The 23,236-nt window shown below is 43.9% G+C and overlaps 1 protein-coding gene across 2 annotated transcripts in view; it reads right to left on the reverse strand.

Annotated features, from left to right (window-relative positions):
* The window catches only part of DPYS (dihydropyrimidinase), a 74,448-nt gene extending 51,655 nt beyond the window's left edge, over nt 1-22,793 (reverse strand). Inside the window, exons 1-4 of one of the 2 annotated variants that reach the window (XM_059395024.1) lie at nt 22,409-22,793; nt 9,236-9,394; nt 5,572-5,751; nt 4,010-4,199 (exon numbers count right to left, since the gene is read on the reverse strand). In XM_059395024.1, coding sequence (XP_059251007.1) covers nt 4,010-4,199; nt 5,572-5,751; nt 9,236-9,394; nt 22,409-22,672 — 793 coding nt within the window. In that variant the 5' untranslated portion in view covers nt 22,673-22,793. The remainder of the gene's footprint in view (nt 1-4,009; nt 4,200-5,571; nt 5,752-9,235; nt 9,395-22,408) is intronic. The other variant, XM_059395023.1, reaches the window with a different exon arrangement.
* Between the last annotated feature and the right edge of the window lie 443 nt (nt 22,794-23,236).

The following is a 23,236-nucleotide window of genomic DNA, read 5'->3' on the forward strand; positions in this document are numbered from 1 at the left end:
TAACTCTGTAAACCAATTTCTTCTTGAACAGAGTGGAGAGTAATGGAAAAAATTAGAATTTGGGGACCACACAGATTTGGGCTTGAATTCCAGGTTTAGCACCAGCAGTAAGTGATCTTGGGCTTAATTAACCAAACTTTTCCAAGTCTCCATTTCATCAGTCCCCAAACTGGTAAAACTTGACTTGAGCATTGTTATGACAATTTAAAAATTTAACATATATTAAAATGCACTAAAAATATAATATATAGTAAAACAGGAAATGATATAAGACCTATTAAAATATGTGCCAGGCACACATTAAGTACTCAACAAATAATGTTGGTTGTTACATAATCATCAACGACGATGCTGCTCTCTTTTGAGTAGATGGTTCTCAATTCAACAATAATATCGAACTTAATAGCATTGTATTGCTAGGCTACTACACTAAAGAATTAATAATTGGATCCCTTTTGTGCTTCCCTGAGCAGAGATTCTCAAGCTTTAATATTCATATGAATCACCTGGGGTTCTAGTTTAAGTGCACCTTCTGAGTCAGTGGGTCTGGGATGGGGTCCAAGGTTCTGCATTTCTAACGAGCTGTCACAGGATGCTGACACCACACTCTAGGGACCACACTCTGGTCATCAAAGGCTCTGATGATAGAATGGGCTGGCAAAGGATTTATAGATAGGACGTGTGCACATCACAAACCTGTAAAGCTGAACTGTTTCTTATTTAAACATGGTAACGATGAATAGAGGTGTATTGCTTGTTCATGTTCAGAAGTCATGTTAGATAATGAATGAGCAAAAAGGTCAATGTGGTCCCCCAGCTCTTGTCACTCTACACTCTCCAGGGATCTGCCCCTGGGTTGGCGGATACAGTCACCATGGGAACAGTCTAGCACCGTTTATGCCCAACCCACCTCCTACTCCCTTTAGGTTCCTGCTTTATCACGTGTGAGAGTTCACATGCCAGGCGTGGGAAAGCTCTTGTGCCAATTTACCCTGGACCTCTGCGGCCTCTCACATGGCCCCTTGGAGCATTTTCACAAGTCACCACAGTAAGTCTGAATCGACTGGAAGATCTGGGTTGACATTTTAAATATTTCCTATTTACAGTCCCTTTGGAAAGGGATTTGGCAATATCCAAAAAGTCTGTATGCATTTACCCTTTGAACCAGCAGTCCCACTTTGAGGATTCTACCCCGAGGATCCTCTTCCGTGGCAGACAGAATAACGGTGCCCCAAAGACGGCCACGTCCTCATCCCCACAAGCTGTAGCCACGTGCTCTTACGTGGCAAAAAGGACTTTACAGTGATTAAATTAAGAACCTTGAGATAGGGGCTTTATCCTGGATTAACTGGGAGGGCTCAGTGTAACCCAATGGTCCTTAAAGCAGAAGAGAGGGGAGAGCAGAATAATGCAATTTTCTCCACCCACCCCTGCAGCTTTGGAGACAGAGCAAGGGAAATGTGAACCAAAGAATGTAGGTGGTCTCTAGAAGCTCAGAAAGGCAAGGAAAGGGATTCTCCCCCTAGAGCCTCCAGGAAAAGAACAATAACTTGGCTTTAGCCCAGTAAGATGTGGGTTAACCCTCTGACATCCAGAACTGTAAGAGAATACATTTGTGTTGTCTTAAACTACTAAATTTGTGGCAATGTTTACAGTAGTGATAGAAAACGAATACACGTTTCACATAAAACAGCACAGGTTCAAGGCCATCACTGTGGCTTTGTACATAAGAGCTAGAGACTGAAACAGCCCAAGTGTCCATCACTAGGGGACCAGCTGAACAAATACAGAGGCCCACCACACCCGTAGGAAACAATGGAGAAACTAACATGAACTGACTTTAAGATGTATTTTCAAGTAGAAAGAAAAGCCAAATACAGACCATGAGATACACTATTTTATCTTTCAAGCAGTAAAGTAAGAGAAATAAGAATATGCATGTATTTTTTCATAAAGAGAAACTTTATAAAGATAGGTCAGAAATAAGTGAATAAAAATAATTACTAATGGGGTACAGGAAGAAGTTGCTAGGGAAGGAAGTAAGACTTTTCTGAGAAACCTTTTTTCTTAATATATAATTTTGACTTTTGGACCATGTAAATTCTTTACATATTCAAAAAATAAAATTAAGGGGCGCCTGCATGGCTCAGTGAGTAAAAGTCTCTGCCTTTGGCCCAGGTCATGATCTCACCATCCTGGGATCGAGCTCCGCAACAGGCTCTCTGCTCAGCAGGGAGCCTGCTTCCCACCCCCCCCCCACCCCGCTTGTCTCTCTGCCTACTTGTGATCTCTCTCTGTCAAATAAATAAATAAAATCTTGAAAAAAAATTTAATTTAAAATTTAAAATAAAATTAAAATGTCCATACTCATGTTTAATAGTTTTCTGCCCATGATTTATTCCAAAACCTTCTCTAGACTTTTACTCTGTACCTAATGGAATTCTATCCCAGTAAAAATTTAATATTTAAGATCAACAAACTGTTTCCTGACAGGACTGTCAAAATAGTAGCTTGATGTGGGTTAAGACTGCCCATTTCCGCTGACTTTGCTATTTCTTAAATCATATTCTGACATTATGGACCTGACTGACAGGCTGTAGAACACGGGACATGATTTACAAAGCAAATAATTATACAACCCATTCCACAGTGTTGGCAACAGCGCCACCTGGTTGCTGAAATGAATACTGCAACTTTAAAATTGCAGTATTTTCTTTTTGAACCGCCGTGCTCTCTTATACTGAAATTATATTATTGGGGAAAGGGAGAGGGGAGAAGTAACCAGAGATGGTTGGTAGTAAGCCCTTCTTGGCTCCTGTATAAAACTGAGTTTACTCTGAACACGAAATAGCGATGGATTATGTTTTAAAAATGCATTTGACTTGCACAAAATTCTTCTTGAAACTTCATGCAAGAAGAAGCGATTTTGACAAAATTAATCTTAAAGACATGCCAAATCTAATTTCATCATTTTTATAATCCATATTTTAGAAGTTCAATCAGTTTCAGTTTAAAAAGAAAACAAGGAGCCAGGGTGATTTATAAGACTATTTCTGATTTCCTGATCTTTAAAAGTGCGATGATATTAGCGCATTCTAGGAGGGTCTATTATATTTTTATGGGTGGGAGGAGGGCGGGGACTTTGGTTTTAGAATCTTAAACTAATTGTCATAAAAATACTATCTGGATAATTGCTTGAATAGCTCTAATACCCAAGAAGCTATGGGACAAATCAACTCAATTTGAAAGAAATTGGTTGAGCACCCCCTGTGTACCCTGCGCCATCCTGATTCAGGTACTAAGAGGAGAGTGGAGATGCCTAAGAGACAAGCAGAGGAGGGCACAACTAGACATGCATAATGTGCGAGAAAACAGAAAGGATGCTAATAAGAAAGAAGGAAGGAAGACAAGCTACGGAAATGCAAGTACAACTTGTTTTTTTTTTTTTTTAAGATTTTATTTATTTATTTGACAGAGAGAGATCACAAGTAGGCAGAGAGGCAGGCAGAGAGAGAGAGAGGAGGAAGCAGGCTCCCCGCTGAGCAGAGAGCCCGATGTGGGGCTCGATCCCAGGACCCCGAGATCATGACCTGAGCCGAAGGCAGAGGCTTCAACCCACTGAGCCACCCAGGCGCACCAATGTTTTTTCTTTTTTTTTTGTAATAAAGGTAACTTCTTGTGATATTTATTTATTTATTTATTTTTAAAGATTTTATTCATATATTTGACAGACAGAAAGAGAGACAGCACAATCCGGGGGAGCAGCAGGAAGAGGGAGAGGGAGAAACAGACTTCCTGCTGAGCAGAGGGCCCAACTCAGCTCCCAGGACCCTGCGATTATGACCTGAGCAGAAGGCAGACACTTAACCGACTGAGCCACCCAGGCACTCCCTCCCCTCCAACCTCACCCCCATGCAACTTTCTCATAAGCCAAGCAGGGACTGTAGGCGATTTACTTCCCTCTTTAGCTACTACTGAGTTACAGGCGAGCTTCTCGCTCAGGAATTACCATCTCTCCTTGCGTCCGCTATGACCTTGGCTGCAGACTTGCTCATCACGTGCACGATGTAGAGAGGGCAGTTCACCGCACTGGCGATGGTGATGGCTCTCAGCGTGGCCTCCGCCTCCACTGCTTCCGGGCGACACAGCTCATGGCCTTCGGGCCCTGTTATTCCCAAGGCCAGCATCTTCTTTGCTCCCTAAAAAGACAGTGGGAACAGACACATATATGCAAGGAAGGTCTACTAATGACATGTCCTATTACCTTACTGTGAATTAAATACACAGCCAGGCTTTCAGACCTGTTAGGTGTAGAGGTCTGTGTGTGTGTGTATATACAGTGTGTGTATTTGGCAAACATAATTTTTTTCAAAGATTTTACTTATTTATTTGACAGACAGAGATCACAAGTAGGCAGAGAGGCAGGTGGCGGTGGGGGGGGGGGATGGGCAGGCGGGAGAAGCAGGCTCCTTGCTGAGCAGAGAGCCCGATGTGGGGCTGGATCCCAGGACCCTGGGACCATGACCTGAGCTGAAGGCAGAGGCTTTAACCCACCGAGCCACCTATGCACCCTGGCAAACATAAATTTAACACATAAACATAATACTTGGTGTATGTTAGTTTTTCAGTCACATATTTCATAATTAAATGATTTTGATTGAAAAGCTAGAAAAGATAGGAGGTTAATTCGGATCACATTCGTACTACTGGTTCAGTACAAAATAAAATAAAACCAAATATTTGAATTCCCAATATTGTTGAAGTGACTCATATGACATTATGCAAGCAGCTGTGCTTTTTACTGAATCATAGTCTTCACTGCCCTCTGTCCCACCCACTGAATGATATCAGAAGAGACATTTTCCTACTCCGGAATGTTATTTCTTCCTTACAAAAGAAGTAGGAAGTCAACACTTGGAGTGGGAAAATGGCCTGCTGGGTGTCGCCTAGCTAGGAAGTGGAGAAGTCCACTTAAAGTCTGGTCTGCTTGAGTTTACAGCTCTTGCTCGCTTCCCAGGATCCTGATTGCCTTCTGGCCACCCAGCCTCACTACCCCTGACTTTAATGGGAGCTAAGCCTAGGGAGAGGGGAAAAAAATCAGCTAATATAAAGGGTAAGAGACAGCTCTTTAAATCTTGCAGATAGTGTATCCTTTGGGCATTAATAATGGAACTCCTATGAGAAATAAATACCATCTAGATTCCTCCAGAGCACATTTTAATACCCAGTTTCTGAAAAGAGTGGGGCTTTAAGCAGCCCTTAACACCACACTGCTTATGTCATCAGATCCCACTCATTCCGCACTTTGGCATTCTGAACCTGCAGGCGGAGCTACTAAAAAAAAAAAAAAAAAGTGCTGGGGTACACAAAGAAAAGTATTTGTTTGAGAAACATGTTTGAGATCTGATAGCTGATTTGAAAAAGGGGAATCTTCACTCCAATGTCTATACCACCTGAATATGTCCATTCTCCCAGGGGCACGGAATGAGTTCACCTACTGGGGCCCCGTTGTCTTTAGCTCAAGCTCCGACCCTTTCATTCATGGCAAAGCTCTGGGGGGCAAATGCTCACCTCAGCAATCAGGTCTCCATTTTCTGCATGGACCTGAGCAATCGCTCCGATTTCCTTGCACTGCGAGAAGGCAGCATACAGCTCCTCATCCCTCACCATGTACAGGTCTTTATAGGCCATAAACATCTTGAAGGAGTTCACACCTTTGTCTTGGGCAAGGATTTTCATTTCTTTTTTCACCTAGAAGGGAATGACAGACACACGCGCGCATGCGCACACACACGCACACACACAATATGCCATGCTTTAATTTACATAACAATGTCAGTATTCTCTTCAACCTTCAAAATGTTGCATTCAGAAGAGAATTCAGTAAAATAAGGACAAGAGTTAAATTCTTAAAAAAAAAAAAAAATGCAGTTAAAGCCCTGATCCTTCCCGCAGGCTAGACCTCTATTCAACTGGTGCTGTTGGTAAGATAATCTTAAATCATTAAAGAGTTCAGTTTCCCTCCAAAGTACTTCATTTCTTCACTTGGACATAGAGTTCTTGGCATCTAGCTCCTGATGGGAAGAAATTATTTTAGAAAATGAAAACAAAGTCACTTGGCAGCCACAGGAGCAATCAAGTCTCGAGGAGGACTCAAAGCTAAAGCGAGGTAGGGCTTTGGGCTCAGATCTGAAAGCCTCAGGATGGGCGTTATGTGAGAGGAGAGAAGGGCGCCACTGAGCCACCTGAAGCTCGCGGCAGGTGAGAGACTCTGAAGGAGTTGGAATCCTCAGGAGCCTTCAGGTGTGCCCAAGATAAGACTCAAACAAGGTCAAGTCATTACCTTTACAGGTCCAATTCAAGTCTCAATGAAAATTTAAAACTTCAAAGAAAAAAATTGGTAGATTTGACCAAAGAGAGTTGTTTTAATTTCTATATGTTCATACACACACACACACACACACACACAGACACACATCCAACACATGTTCTAGGCATAGGACGATTACTCTTAGTTGTTGTCTATCAATTTACTAAGAAAAAGTCTTGAACGTTCCAGGTGAAAAATACTACCAGCAGTTCAAACAGAAAACACAAATGACGAATAAGCATGAAAAAAATGTTAACCTTTCTGCTGATTAAGAAGTGCAAAATAAGGGGCGCCTGGGTGCGCCTTTGGCTCAGGTCATGCTCTCAGGGTCCTGGGATCGAGCCCCACATTGGGCTCTCTGCTCAGCAGGGAGCCTGCTTTCCCCTCTCTCTCTGCCTGCCTCTCTGCCTACTTGTGATCTCTCTGTCAAATAAATAAATAAAATCTGAAAAAAAAAAGGTGCAAAATAAAACAATGCAATTTTTTTCTAATGAATCAGTGATGTTAGTGGACGACTCTTTTCTTTTTTTTTTAAGATTTTATTTATTTATTTGACACAGAGAGAGATCACAAGTAGGCAGAGAGGCAGAGAGAGGGGGAAGCAGGTTCCCTGATGAGCAGAGAGCCCGATGTAGGGCTTGATCCCAGGACCCTGAGCCCATGACTTGAGCCACAGGCAGAGGCTTAACCCACTGAGCCACCCAGGCACCCTGGCAGATGATTCTATTCCATCAGAGTACTCACTTCTGTCACAATTTACCCCCTTCCTATTCCTCTTACTTTTCTCTGTGGTGCTTTATCACCCGACATATTACATATCTACTTTTTCATGGCTTCCCCCACTAGAATTTCAGCCCCATGAGAGCAGGGGCTTTGCAGAGCTTGTCCACAGCCAAGTTTGAGAACAACGCCGGCTGCAGAGTGGCCACCCGAAGCACCATGATATACTGTGTTGTGGGTTTTTTGGTGGTTTTTTGTTTTTTTAACTTTTCTATAGTTTCAAGTTTTCTCCCATGAGTCTATTATTTTTATAGTAAAAAAAAAAAAAAAAAAAAAAAAGCCTTAAACACTGTTAGCACATGTAGGTACTGTGGCTTAGGCCTTGCTACTCTAAGTGTGGTACCTGAACCAGCAACATGGGCATCGCCTGGGAGTTGGATGGAAATGCAGATTCTCAGGTCCCGCCCCAGACCTGCTGATATGGGTTGATTTGTGCACCCTCTAAAATTCATATGTTGAAGACCTAACCCCTAGTGCCTCAAAATGGGACCTTATTTGGAAAGGGAGACGTCGCAGATCACATCGGTGATGATGAGGTTGTGAGGGGGGGGGCCCCAATCCAAGACACATTAAAAAGGGGACATTGGACACAGACAGGCACACAGAAGAATGCCAGGTGAGGACGAGGGCAGGGGCTGGGGCGGTGCTTCTACAAATCACGGAACACCCAAGATTACCTGCCAACCACGAGAAGCCAGGCAGAGGCCTGCACGGGACTCTCCCTCACAGGCCCCAGTAGGAAACAACCCTTCCAACAGCCTGACCTCAAACTTTGAGTCTCCAGAATGGCGAGACACTAGGTTTCTGTTGTTGAAGCCTCTCAGGCTGTACAACAGCCCTGACAAACGGATATATTAACGGAACATAACCCGGGTTTTACCAATTTCACCAGGTAACCATTTGCGTATTGAAGTGTGAGAAACACTGGAAAAGGCAACATCTTCAACTTTGCTCTATGTTATATAGTAAGAGTGGCAGGAACGTGAGGAGAGCAGGAGGAAGACAGGGAGAAAGAGGAAAAGCAACAAGACCTTAAAAACAGAAAAGAGATTAGATGCATCACTTAGAATGGTGTTTTGAGAGAAAAAGTAACTTTTGCTGTGGACTCTAAACCTTGCTATTATGTTTGAGAAACTATCAGTTAAAGATTAATTATTTGTTTTACATTAATTTGGTGCCTGAAGCCCAACTTCTGGGGGTAAGTGCGGACACAAGTTACATGGTAACTTCAGATAAAGTCACCCTTGTGAACCCTTTCTGGTAAAAGGATTTCTGAATTAAGTCCAACATGGAAACACCTGCTGGCGATCGAAATTCAAGTAAAAATTTCTTCCAAAGTACACATGCGTGTTTTTTATGAGCAGAAATAAATGTATTTTAACATCCCTCAAAATTATCTGTTCTTTCTGAATTCTGTTGTCCTTTCTGCCACGGCCTAAATGGTTAGCAGATACGGAGGGCTGGTTTCAGCTCTGCCATGAAACCATCCGATCCCATGTTCATATTAGAGAACAGAGCAGGAAAGGCACCAGGTTAGCACACAGCTGGGGGTTAGCCTTCAAAACATGCCCGGTCTGTCCCTTCTTTGTTCTTTCTCCAGATATTAAGCATTTCTAATAAAAGTTCTACTCTGTGGGAAAATACTGCTTAAAAGAGCCTGGAGGTGTTAAAAATTGAGAAGTTCAGTACTTTTAAAAATTACAGCTAAAGATTTTACAATTCATGGATTACCTATGAGGAAAGGCTATTGTGAATGAGTATAAAGGATGTAGCCTATCATCTTTATATGCTTTAATTTTTTTTTTTTTTTTTTTTTAGTTTTTCAAGTTGATAATACTTCACAGGATCCAAATTCAAAAGGTACAAAAAGAATATGCAAGGAAAAGCCATCCCTCTGATTCTGACTTCCAGTCACCCAGGAAGCAACTGATTATCACCAACTTCTGTTTTGACATGACCAGTTTCTTGATCTGGCACAGAGCAAGGGCTAGGGAACTAAAAGGAAGAAGTGTTGTCCCCGCCCCCTCCCCCTCAGGGCCGCCCCCTCCCTCAGCCACCCCCCTCCACCATCACGCTGTGGTTCACCTGGTCACTCCACCATGTCACCGCCACGTGAAGGCTGTAGTCGCAGCACACTTTGGGGTCAGCCCAGCTCCGCCAGGTCTCAAAGGCCTGGAGGAGGGAAGCGCCCTTCTGAGGAATGGCGAAATCAATGATCATGGTGGTGCCTCCCGCCAGGGCAGCCTGGAATCAAAAGAGGGTTTCAACAGGTTAGTATCAATTTTCTAGCTGAGTCATTTATCTCCTGGATCGCTATGCATTTGCAAGCCCCAGGGAAAGCTTGAGGGGTCCAGGAAGTTGCACAGATGCTGTCTGTTTAGAAGACCCAAAGGGACATGGGGCACCTGGGTGGTTCAGTGGGTTAAAGCCTCTGCCTTCGGCTCAGGTCATGATCTCAGTGTCCTGGGATCGAGCTTCATATTGGGCTCTCTGCTCAGGAGGAAGCCTGCTTCCTCCTCTCTCTCTGCCTGCCTCTCTGTCTACTTGTGATCTCTGTCAAATAAATAAAATCTTTAAAAAAAAAAAATGGGGAAGATTCAAAACTTCTTCTTCTCTAGAAAATTATATTCATTATTGTGAAGTCTCTTTTCATGAGCATCGGTCTTAGTGAATTGCTTCTCTAGTGGCCCCGTGCTCCACACAGACTCACATAGTGTCGGTGTCACCTTCATTCCTCACAGTCAACTGGTGACCTTTGTCTTTCCTTAACTCCTGACTGGTCCCTGTAATTTGTCTCCACGGCTCTGGTCTTCCTTCAACCTCATATCATTCTTCTCCTTGATCTTTGTATCTCAAGTTTTGCTTCCACTCCATCCAATATGAAATCCTCAAGGCAAGTAGAAGCACATTCCAAAGCACAAACGTGACCACTTGACTCCAAAGGTTAACACTGAATGCTTCGTACCACCCCTTGGAATGAAGTTGAGTCTTCTTAACATGGTCTACAAGGCCCCATGTGATCTGGCTCAACTTTTATTTTCCTTGGTATATTATCGTAAATGTTAACTTACAATTAATTTTAAAAGTAAGCTAAGTAAGTTCTTAATTAAGTGTCCTTGATGAATTACTGAAATTGATTTTACTTAAACTAAAATCACGAGGTATTAATGTGCTTTTAACTGTTGTGGTCAAACAAGGTAGGTGAGGAAAACAGAGCAGAGAGGGATGCTCATGCTGGTCACTGACCAAGGAGGCTGACTGATTCCAGGCCTGGAAGCTCAGAGTCCATGCTTACCAGCTGAGAAGCCCACCAGCCCCTCTCCTAGGTCCCTCTGTCTGTACACCCATCACCCTCCCTGCGAAGCTGCCCAGATACACGGAGAGATCCCATGTCCCACCTGGTTTACTAGCTCTATTCTTGCTTACTTCAATGGATTTTTATTTTTTCTAAGTCACTTGGCCCGACTCCAGTTCTTTTTGCTCTCAAAAATTTCTTTTTTTCTTATATAAGATCACATGCTTTGTCTCTACCTTTAGATAACATTGCCTCATTCCTGGCAAACAATACCTTTCTACGTTTCTTAAGAAATCCCTATTGGTTCACTACAGTAAAGACAATACTAGGAAAAAAAAAAACCCTCAGGCTCTATATTTTTATTTGAATGCAAATTAATCTTCTTGCCTTCTTCTGTCTTAAAGTGTCTACCCAGTACATTACAGACGTCCCTTGAGGACGAAGGGCATTTTTCTAATAGCACGTGCTGTTAATTAAAGAGTTAGAAGAAAGTACTTTTTTAGTGTCTACTGAACTATAAAATCAAGCTGAGAGAACTATTCTTTCCATTCTTTCCAAATTAAAAGTCTTCCACATGCAGGAGGTGGGCAAACCAGATACACTGCTGATGGAAATTAAAAGAAAAAAGATGGCACAACCACTTTGGAAAGCAGTTTTTCAGAAAGTTAAAACATGGAGTTACCCAACCTCAGTTACCTGAGCCAGGAAGTCCAATCCTAGGCATGTAATCCAAAGAAATGAAAAACATTTCCACACAGAAACCTGTACACCAATATTCAGAAGCAGCATTATTCATTATAGACCGAAAGTAGAAACAACTCAAATGCCCATGAACTGTTGCCTGGATAACAAAATGCGGTAGAGGAACGCTACGGAATCTTATTCGGCCATAAGAAGGAAACATTGGCACAGGCTGTGGATGAAACTGGAACATGTTACACTGAGTGCAAGAAGCCAGTCACAGAGGATCACATGCTGATTCCACTTGTATGAAACCTCCAGAAGCGGCAAATCCACAGAGACCATGAGTAGGGCAGTGGTGGCCTTGGGCCTTGGAAGGGTTGAGTTGAGACAATAGCTAATGGCGAACCTACTTTCTTTTTGAATAAAATGTCCTAACATTGATTGTGGTGATGGTTGTCCAATTCCAGGAATATACCAAAAACTACTACTAAAATATAGCTTAAATGGCTGAATTGTGTTATATATGAATTATATCTTCATGAAACGGTTACCAATAAAAAAAAAAAAAAAAGGTCTGCCACATGTAAGCCACGACATGGAGTGAGAGGGGGTAGGAAGGGCCACAAATAATCAGACAAAAGCTCTCCACGTAGGTCTGTAGTTAGGTCTGTAGTCTGGAATTGGAGATGGAAATATGAATGAATCATTATAGTAAAATAATCAGTTTGTAGTAACGGACGGCAAGCATACTCCTACAAGAACTGGTGGAATAGAAATTGCCAAGGGGAAGTAAAAATTGCTAAGCTCCTTAGATGAGGTCCCCAGGAAAGACCATTGGGAATTCAGAGGAGGGAAGAATAAACAGACCAGACTAAGTATAGATTGAAATTAGCATATGGACACACACATGAAGTGGCCAACAGCATAACGCTATCTAACATGCAATGAGCACTTACTATGTGCCGGGAACAATTCTGATGTTCCAGATGCTCTAACTTTTGGACTCATATCATCAGATCTGCAGTAGGGAATATGATTAGCCCCATTTGGGAGCTGAGGAGATCCAGCAGAGCACTCTTACATAACTTGACCAAAGTGGGACCAGAACCAGGTCATCAAGTTCCAGAGCCCTGTGCTCTGAGGAACAGCTAACAGCACAGAGTCACTTTGAGGAAGGGCCCATGAGGAAAAGCCAGCAGCTTGGCAGAAGGTGGGAAAGGGCAGAACTTAGACCTAGACTAGGGCTGATTCAAAGCACTGGTTCCAACAAGAAGAAGGCTGCACCATCCGCCTGGGCGGCAGGACTCTATGAACAGATTCTAACTGTGATGACTGACGGTGGCAGACGTGGGGACAGAGGAGGCAGCAGCTCTGGCGTGGAGAGGCAGCAGGAGTGTGGTGTGGAACACCCTGCGTGTGTGGTGCCTGGGCACACATCTGCTCTGTGTGCCTGTGCACAGAGACAAACACAGACCTGACACTAAGGAGCCATCAAGGGCAGGAGAAGGTTAGGGCAGTCACCTTGGAGAGGATGCCAGAGGGGTCCTGAGGGTATGGACTGATGCTGGTCTTCTCGCCAGACTGCAGATGTCATAGTCAAAGGGCCATCTTCCAAAACGATAGCAGATCGAAATTCCTGGGGCTACAATTTGCAAGCTCCCAAATCAGGATTTATCACACCTGCTCCGCCTCCCTAATTCCCTGGGAGCAGGAAAGGGACAGGAGAACTGCCACTCACCTCTCCTTTGTTTCTTTTTGTCCTGTTTCTCCTCCATGCCCTTCGTCTCTCTGCTCTGCTCAACACCGGAACACAGAAGCTCTACTGAATGGGAGAGCGTGTGGGCAGATGCACGGAAAACAAGCCAGGGGGGCATGAGCTACTCATCACCAGGGACCAGCTGCCGGCCACGGTCTGCACCCCAGCCTCCTCTGAGCCTCCTTCCTCCCCCTCTTCTCCTGGTCCCTTTAGTTACCCAGGGTCCATTCACTCCCCAAAGTTATCTCAAATCCCCGGATATTATTTCAAGACCTAAGACATCCTCTTCCTCCCACGGGATCTGGGGAGCCACACGCCAGAGCAACGGATCTGTAATCCCAAAGACAATGTCAAGAAGACATGTTCCTCCCAGGAGGTACTGACCTCTTCAAAGAAGAGCCTGTAAGTGCCCAGGCCTGGATTAAGCATGCTCTACCCATTACATCATTTAACCAAGCCTTGCTGCAGTCTGGTGAGGTAGGGATGGTTTTTACTTCACAGCTGAAGATGTTGGGGCTCAGAGATGTCGAATGACCCCCAGGTGACACGGAGGAGGGTGCAGCTCTGAGGGGCTAAGTCTTACCTTCACCTACTCTGGGCCTCAACCCTCTGCCCCTCTGCCATGTCTGGGATCTCATTTCCAGCCAGTTGCCCCAGGTCAGGGGTGAATCACTCCTCTGAGAAATGCAGAGGTTGATAAAGTGAATGAGGCACTCGGGACATCAAATGCCTTCCAAAACCAAACAAATCCCACCAGACCGTCAACTGGAAAGTCACAAACGAAACACAGTCTCATACGGCTCGGTTGTTGTCCATCTCTGACAATGACTACTGGAATAATGTGGCCCTAGAAGATTCACAAGGAAGGGCCCTTTGGGGTTCACTTCACAAACGATCTTCAGGGCTTACCTAACATTTGAGGAATGAGGAGAGTTAGGTAGGGGAGGGAGAACCAGTAAAGGCTGAAAATTTCTCTCATATTTCTGGGTGAACCTGGATTGTTTCCTTTGTTTTTTTACAGCTGATTGACTTCATTCCACTTTTATTTGTCGGATAGCCAAATAAAATGTATTTACCTTATCTAATCTTGGCTCATAAATCATTTCTTTCAGCTCCTAATTACTTTGGCTGCTCTCCCTTGAAAAACCTTCCAATTTATCTAAAGCTTTCTTTTGGGGGGAGGAGGAGAGCAAGTGCTGTATCAGGTGCAAATGGGATAGAACATAAATCGAGATAAACTCCAACCAACAGCAGGGTCACAATATTATATAACACAAGATTCTACTTAAGAATGTATTAGGTTGTAAATCATTACGGAAAGCAGCTCAAGCATCGTCTTCCTTTTGATGGGGTCACCAAGTTTTCATTTCTAAGCTCATCCTTAAACAAGTGACTTGGTCTCCTTATAATCAATCATGGGACCTGATCAGTGAACCCAAGTGAAGCAGAAAGAAATCCAAGAGGATATTTGAGCCTTAGGGAGAACCCCAGGACTGAATTCTCAGCTTTCTCATAGTTGCTAAGACTTATGGAAACAAACTTCATGATCTCAGTTTATGTTCCAACTCTGGAAGCACATTCAGCTTTGTAAAAGATGGTCTCCGCATTTGCCTGTCTCCTTGTGCCCTCCCCCACCTCGACTCTGACGTATTAGTCACACCATTGTCCATCCAACTCTTCAAACCAGACTGAGGAGTCACCCATGACATTTCTCTTTTCTCGACATCCCCAGATCCAACCCACTGGGAAGTCCAGCTCTCCCTCAACCCCCGTGGGCTGCCTTCTACATATTCCATGAATCTCTCTCCTTCCTGTGTCTTCACCTCTGCTGCCCAGCGCCATCTACGTCCCCCAACTGGACTAAGGCAGTAGCTTCCTCACTGTCACCTTGTCCCCGGCCATGCTCGCTACTGCCAATCTTACACTGATTTCCCTTTGCTCTTAGGATGGAGAAGAGACAATTATTACACATCCCATAAGGCTAAACTTTAGCTGGCCCTTCCAATGGCTCTTACGTTACCTCCCTCCCAACCCATTCACCCCACTCCAGTGACGTCATCCCTCCCTCTCCTTGGAGAGCTCTGAGCTCCTTTCTACCTCACTTAGAGAGATAGGAAGGAGCTTACTTCTGTTCTTCCCTCCCCAGTCTCTCTTCTACGTGGGTTCAGTGACCTTAACCTTGGCTGCACACCAGCATCGTCTAGGGAAATTTATCCCATCCCTCAGAGATCCTGATTGGATGGATATAGTTTCATCTCTGTCTTGTGCCCACTACAGTGCCTGGTACATAAAGGTTCTTTAAATGTTTAAGGGAATGTTAAGAAAAAAAAAAAATCACAGTCCCAAGATGGAATCACTTATGCTAGGCCAAGTCATTGAAACAGGGCTTAATACCTAATCAAACTGTAGTTTCAACCTCCCTCAGAAATGTAGTCAGAAATTTTTCTGGTCAGTACCAATGAGGTAATCCGTCACATGGGCCCTCTCCATTCCCCAAAGTAAGATGAGATCATCTGCATGATAAGACCCCATGTCCCTCCCCCTCGGGAAAACTGACCATTCATGGAACAATCCTTTCTTCTCTTTTGCTAGTGACTTTCCTGCCCCACTCTCCTTCTTATAAAAACCTTCCGTTTTGTAAACTCCTTGGAGCTTCTTTCTACTTGCCAGAGGGATGTTGCCTGGTTTCAGAATCACTTAATAAAGACAACAAGATCTTCAGGTTTACTCAACTGAATTTTTGTTCTTTAACGGGAGAAAGAAAGGGAGGGATCAATTCATTTCCCCCAATAGCTATAAGCTGGAGTGATTCTGATGCTTCACTTTTCCAACAGAAAATAAGAAAGCAGTGTAACTTGCATGTTAATGTGACATGTCATTTCTTCAAAATATTGCTAGCCCTGGCCATGTAATTTCCTGGTTCCTTCTAGGAAAAGGTTAATGTGTAATGTATACTCCAAGAGCATAGGAAAACCAAGTACTCAGTTTTGTCCAAAGCCTATTACCTAATCAGCGTTAGCCAGGATTGGTAATACAACAGATTGGAATCCATATTTGTCTCAAATGATTTTTTTTCCCCAGATTGCAGTTTGTTTTACTTTAAACAACTTTTAATGTCTTTGTTTTTATATGTGAACAGATCCCTAGAATTTGGGAACTCATGACCACCATGAAAACAACTTCTCTACTGGATGCAACAAAACATAACTGAAGACTTGAAGAGCCCTCCCTCAGTTTGTTACTTGACATGTGATAGGAAAAGCACAAAGTGGAAGTGAGCAGTAGACTCTGGGTAGTTGCTCACTTATCACCCACATAACGTGCTCAGAAACAGCCTGAGTTGCAGCAAGCCATTAGGACAGGGGACCTTGCAAAAGGGAAAATGCCAGACCTTAAGTTTTCACAGTCATCTAAATTAAGCCCACAAGTCCAAAAGTCTACTGTATATACTTTATTATTAAAGCCAACATAAATTAGAGCCCCATGTGTCTCTAGCCTGTCTGCCATTGGGAACAAAGACCACCAAACAAAGTTTTGTTTGAGTTTTGAAACCAAGTTTTGACACCAAGTTTTTCAACTCTAAGAGCCCAATCACAATGGCTGCCACTTAGTAGGTTACCAAGAAATATTTGTTGACTGAAATAATATCACCCAACCATCAACTTAAACAATACTTAGTTTAGAACCGTTCCATATTAGATGGCAGTGACAAGGTCCAGAGTACGCCACTGTGGCATAAAAATCTTTTTGAGCTGAAGGTATTTAAGAATAGCCACGTGTGAGTGTGTGTGCGTGTGTGTGTGTTTGTGAACTTCCTTTTCTGCCTAAAAGCAAAGCCTCCCCAAAGAATTCAACTGTAATAAATCCCCTTCTGGAAGTTTCGCCACCATGGAAGATTGGCTCTTAACACCTGAGACTAGAAACCTGTACTGTGCCTCAACAGACCTTGTCACAAACTCTCATGTCTCCCACCTCTTCTCTTAGGATCTCATGGGTCTTTCCTAAAAGTCATTTGTTTTCCCATAAGTGCCCTTCTCCCCCTTCCTTTCCCCTGTTAGGGTAGCATATAAACCCCAAATTTTTATTGTCCCTTGACTGTGAACTCACAGGTGTGTGAAATTTAAAGACCTGTCTTTTCTCTTGTTAATCTGTCTTTTGTCTGTTAATTTGCATGCCTTAGTAACCACACCCAAAGGCTAGAGGAAAATTTTTTTCCTCCCAAGAGTAGCATCATGAAAACCTTGATTTCTACACCACCTTTTTTGGACATTAAAAACACCTGGCCCAGGCAAATGAGGGAGGGAACAAGCAGTGGAACTGAAAAACACAGAGACCTCAAGTATGAAAACTGAAAGAAGATGCCCCAGATTTTGTAAAGTTCCGTGAAAGAATTCCTAGCACACAACATCCTCAGTAGGACCCTATTTACTATCAAATTGTTTCAAATTAACCTTGGAGGGTTTTTTTTTTCTTCCTCTGATGAGTGCAAAGATTAACTCTGTAATCAGTAAAGAGCCACTCAAGGCAATCATAGAATTATAAACTCTTAGAGCTGGAACAGGCAAACTATTAGCGCCACAAGAACATTCAAAATCCAGCTTCACCAATAAGGAAAGAAATGCTTGTTTAAAAACATTAAGAAATTCTATGTTTTTCCAATTAAATTGGCACTGATTTTTTTTTAAGGCAGTAGCTACAATTAGCTAGGATTCAGTGAAATGAGGATTATAATGTATTGCCCATGGGAGCACAAACGGAAGAGTCTGCATGTATGTATAAAACTCTTTTAAGACTGATCTAATACTCTTCGGTCCCATCATTTCACCCTAAGGAGTGATTTCTAAGTCAATTATCAAGAATCTATGCAATAATTTTTGTCCCAACATTGTTATACAAACAAACAAAACAAAACAAACAAACAAACAAAAAACCTGGAAACCAAAAAAAACCCAAAAAACCTGGAAACCACCAAAATGTCCACCACTGAGAAGATGGGAGGGGGAGCTATCAACAGTTTGTGAAACCAGATGAAAAAAATGAGTAGCACATTAGGAAGGAAGGAAGGAAGAACGAATTTCGTTTGGAAAATCCTGAGTTCAAAGTGCTTGTGGGACAACCAGGTTGTGATATCCTCAAACAGGCAGAAATAGTAGCCTGATGCACAGAGACACCAAAACCAGAGAGAAATCTCTGAGACTCAACCTCGGCGAGGATAATGGGGCCATGGAAATCCCATTCTCCAATGATAGTCAAGGTCCTGGACAAATGTGTGATGAACAAGGCTATCTCTGAAGAGTAGGCAAAATTTAGCAGAAAATGTTTATATGCCCCCCAGAAAGAAAAGCATGAAAATACAGGAAGCAAAATGTTAAAATGTTTAAGAATGTTAAAATATATGATTTAAATATTATTTTCTTTACATGCAACTGGCTTTTCCTTTTTTAAAAAAGGAAACGAATATATATTGAGCAATTGTAATGCTCCAGCATTTTCCTATAGGACTGGATAATGAATAGTATGTTTCCATGACTGCCAACATTAATTGAAGTTGTTCTTCTGACAGATGCGTCATTATATAGACAAGATAATGTTAACCCCGAGAAAAGAAGTGACTTGCCCAAGGTCACACAGTCAGCCCACAGAGCCACTGAAGCCCAGCTCAGAGCTCCTGCAAGCAACAGAGAAAGGGATTTGGCTTGCGATCAAGTTTTCACAAGTGCAGTTCTCCTACAAGGTGAAGAAATTCTATAAATATGCCACAAATGCATGCTTAATCACATATCTTCCACTGCCTTATTATAAGTAATCATCTTGATGGCACTTTACCAAAAAGCTCCAGAGTAAAGTGTAATTTCCTTTCTTGATAATTTTGAAGACTTTTTGTCCTATACACAAAAAAGTATTCTGTGTGTTTTCCCAATTAAAAAAAAAAAAGATCCTTCTGCCAGACTGATGCTGCCAGATTTTTAATGTGAGCCCATCTACTCCAAGCTGCATATATTCTGAATATCAATAAATATATATTTGAAAACTAGCTGAGCTTTTGTAATTTAGTCTCTTATCACAGGATGTAGCAAAAGCAAAGTCATAATTCCTTCAACTATATCTAATTCGCAATTTCCATTTGAATAAAAAAACTCATTGTTTTTCCTCAGGGATATTGAATTATTGGAAGACGACTGTACATCTAGTATAGACCAACAAGATGAAATATGATTTCCTTAAAGCAGAAATTATTTCTATTAGTTACATCAGAGAGAAAGCTTTTGCCTATAATTAAGTAAATCAATTACAGGCTTTAACCCAACCTCTGCCATAAATGAGATTTACAAAATATGTTAACCTTAGGTTGACCCGTGTATTTCATTTCTTAAACTGGACGACATCACAATCTGGTGATCAATAAATAGAATATCACAAACGCTATCCTTTCTACATGTCAGATGTTACAGATGATCAGCCTGAGGCATGCAGAAAGCCAACACTTAGAGCCCATCTCCTGAAAGCATCATATATCATTTTTCCTTTACAGCTTTCTTTACGTAAGGGACCCATTTCTGTATCCTTAGAGATGATGTGGCCATAAATGTATGTACAAATGCCTCACAAACCTAACACCTGAGATGTGTGTTTGTTTTGATAACCTTAACTGCCTCTAGCTTTAGGAAGGGGAAGGGCTACTGCATTCCTTAAGGATGACTGACTGCTCAATTTTGCAACTTACCCAGTATTTTCATCCCAGCATCTACCACTCAGACAAATCGAAACATCACACGTTTTCCCAATGGTTTCAGAAAGAAAGAGAGCCTGAAAGGTAGGAGCTGTACCAATAGTGGGCAGTAAGGAATTTGAAGAGCCACTTGGTCACTTACTGGTGTGTGACCTTAGGCAGGTGACTTACATTTCAGTTTCCTCAACTGCAAAAGGAGATAATGGCCCCTGAGAGTGTTGGCAGGTGAACAGTTTAGCCCAGGGCCTAGCAGTGGTGAGCCTGGATAAAATAAATGTGACTTTTCAAGTGTAATCTACGGCACCATTAGCATGTACAAAAGTCTTCTTTGTTTCTATTTCCATGACCTAGAAACTCGACCAACATTGCCTTGGGGATTACTGCAAAGATTCTATAAAAGAGGACAAGGTGACTCCAAAATAGTCCCCTTTCAGAACTCGGGCCAATACTTTAATGATCATGTTTATCTGTACTTACCCATCCAGTTCCCTTTTACGGAGTCTCCTCTGTTTCTGGGTGCAGGAAAGGTTATCTCCTGGGATCCAACCAGGATTGAAGTAGACTTTTGTATCAGTGTCTTTGTGAGTACTGTTTAATGTTCAACATGAATTTAGCCTTTCCTAAATCTTTGACCTTAACATCTTTGAGTATATTGTTTAATTAAGACCAAAAGCTCCTGAAGAACATGTTTTTTAATCGTTCGACAACCTTTAAGTCTGGAAATACCTAGAGAATCAGCTGGTGGTTAAGTTCTTTCAAATGCTGATGACTACACTACGATAAGAAGCTTCAAAGACCTGCCTAGAATTGTAAATCTCCATGCTAGGAATCCCTGAATGGCCAAAGAACAGCAGATAGAAGACTAAGAACCGCCTTTCAGGGCCTTGGGGGCACACACAGATAATCTTGAGAAAGCGAAGGAAATATTCTTCCTCTAGAACATTCAAACCAGCTTCCTGGCTGCATCTCTAGAACCCAGATGAGAAAAAGGGAGATGATGAAGGGAAGTGATGCTAGTGGCCTGGCAACTGATAGCCAGAAGGAGCAGCTTTGCACCTGGCAAATAGAGGCATCATAGGAGTGCCCCTCCATCAGCAAAGCACTTTGTTAAGGATGAACCTTGATAACAGAAAGTGTGTCTACTGTAACTGCAAACAACAGGTCACAAAATTTTATACACAGGTATACACACATACACACACAATCATACATACATGCATAATACAATCTCAATTAGGTAAAATAAGGCATATTAGAAAGCATAAAAGCAATACACCAAAACAACTGTCATGGTGTTGAGATTACAGATAATATTTTTTTCCAATTTTGTACAATCATGTATTGCTTTTATCTCTGAAAATTTTACTTAAAATGTAAAAAATAAGTTCACCGAATTTTAGCAAATTTTACTTTTTAACAAAAGGGCAACACGCATATTCGATTTTCACAACAGATGTTGATATATCCTACAAAAGACTTTGACCACTGCCCTGATGGGAAAGGTTAATAATTAGTAACTAGGAGTAAGCTTTCCAAATCTTGATGTGAGCAGCCCGCCCCAGACCCCTCTCTCTGGGTCAAATGGTTCTTCTATTCAACATACTTGTCAATCAGAGATGACTGAGAAATGTGGAGGGGGGTGTGTGTGAAGAGAATAAAACTATTTGAGAGAAGTTAGTAAAGCAAAGGCACTACGGTCCAAACCGCCGTGAAAGCCTGCACGACTAAGGAGCCTCATCTGTTTCGCACCCAAGTGTTAAGGCTTTAAGGAGAGCAGTACTTACACTCGGGGAAGAGCCCCTTTCCTCCCTGCAGCTCCAAAACGCAAGCCTCGAGGAGGCTGTGGGTCGGGCTTCAGCCAAAGTGCTGAGTGGGGCTTTAACTTTATGGAGCTGTAAGGCAGTCAGGTTCATCTCCAGATCTTATTTTCAGGAGCTCTGGAGAATCGTTTAAGGTTCTTTTCATAGACCAGAGCCTCTAGGCCTTTGTGTCTAGAGAAACCCAAGCCTCTCCCCCTTGGGTTTGGTAACTGACACTCCCGCACCATCAGCCCTGCTGCGGGGGTGCTCAAGCAGCGGGAATCCGATCCCTATTTGATGGCCCCCGGACAAGCCCGTTAAGAGATGGGGCCAGCTTGCTTTGAGGCCAGTGTGAGTACTCCGAGACCATGCTGGAATATTTCTCTTCTAAATTCTGGTCACGGTTGTGTCTTTTCTACTGGAGGGTGGAGGCAAAGATTGTGGTCACGGTGGGCTTCCAGTCTGCCCAGACTTACCGCGATCCAGCGCACGCTGTGAACTTGGAAGTCAGGGCAGTAAGCACTGGGTGAATGGGTTTTTCCTTTGGTTTTGGCCGGGGATGGGACACGGGGAGAAAATGGCTGGGAGCGCCCACAAAACCAAAAGATTCTACAGGTATTACGAAAGACTTGTGGACTTAGTGACAGTGGGGAGGGGAGTGCGGTGGAGCCCAGAGCGCTCAGCAATGAGGGGGAGAAGCCGAATCGCCTTAAACTTGTCAATGACCCAAAGGGAGAAGCCAAGGGCGTCTGGCTCGGCCTGAGCTGGGCTGATGGCCGCAAGAAGGGGCGCCTGGAAGGGCGCGCGCGCGGAGGGGAGGTCAAGACCGGCTCCTCAGCCGTCGGTCGCTGCGGCCGGGATCGCTCCAGCCCCCCCCCTCCCCCCCCCCCCCCCCCCGGCTCCTCCGCGCCGCACAGGCGGCGCCCCAGGAGCGCGGCCGCAGCGGGGTTGGTGGGGGGCGGGTGCGGAGAGGCGGGCGCGGCGGCGCGGGTACCTTGGTGCCCTGGTGGAAGTCGTCCACGGACTGCGAGCCCATGAAGGGGAACTGCATGTGCGTGTGCGTGTCGATGCCGCCGGGCAGGACCAGCTTGCCCGCCGCGTCGAGGACCCGCAGGCCGGCGGGCGCGCCCCCGGGGGGCAGCAGGTCGCGCCCGATCGCCCGCACCGCGCCGTCCTCCACCAGCACGTCGGCCACCTGCGAGAGGTCGTCGTTGACCACGCGCCCCCCGCGGATCAGGAGCCGCGACGGCGCCGCCATGGCGGGGGGTTGCGGGGTAGGTGCTCCCTCAGGGTCCCGGAGGACGCTCGGCACCCTGGGCTCCGGCTCCGAAGCGCGGACGAGCGCGGAGCCCCCGCGCCCTCGCGGGTTTATAGACTGGCGCGGGCGGACTCCACCCCGGGAGGGCTGGGCTGGCGCCCGCGGGCTGGGACGGGCCGGGCCCGCACCGCTCCCGCCTCGGGGTGCTGCGCCCGGAGCCTGGGGGTCTGAGCCGTCAGAAGCCAAAGTCTTGGAGTGTAAACGTCTGTTTTCCTTCATAAGAAAAGCCGCTTTGTAGGGGAGGAAATCTACCTTATCCCTTCCCTTGAAGACGAACGTGTCAGTCCCAAGACACACACACACACACACACACACTTACACACACACAGAAACCCCTACAGCAACAATGATAATACCCACGGAAGAAAGAACCACTTGATCTGGATTTCCTTGTTTTTGTTTTTTGTTGTTGTTGTTTTTTTTTTTTTAAAGATTTTATTTATTTATTTGACAGACAGAGATCACAAGTAGGCAGAGAGGCAGGTAGAGAGAGAGGAAGCTCTC

Source organism: Mustela nigripes, chromosome 3 (genome assembly GCF_022355385.1).
Source record: "Mustela nigripes isolate SB6536 chromosome 3, MUSNIG.SB6536, whole genome shotgun sequence".
NCBI classification, from domain to species: Eukaryota; Metazoa; Chordata; class Mammalia; order Carnivora; family Mustelidae; genus Mustela; species Mustela nigripes.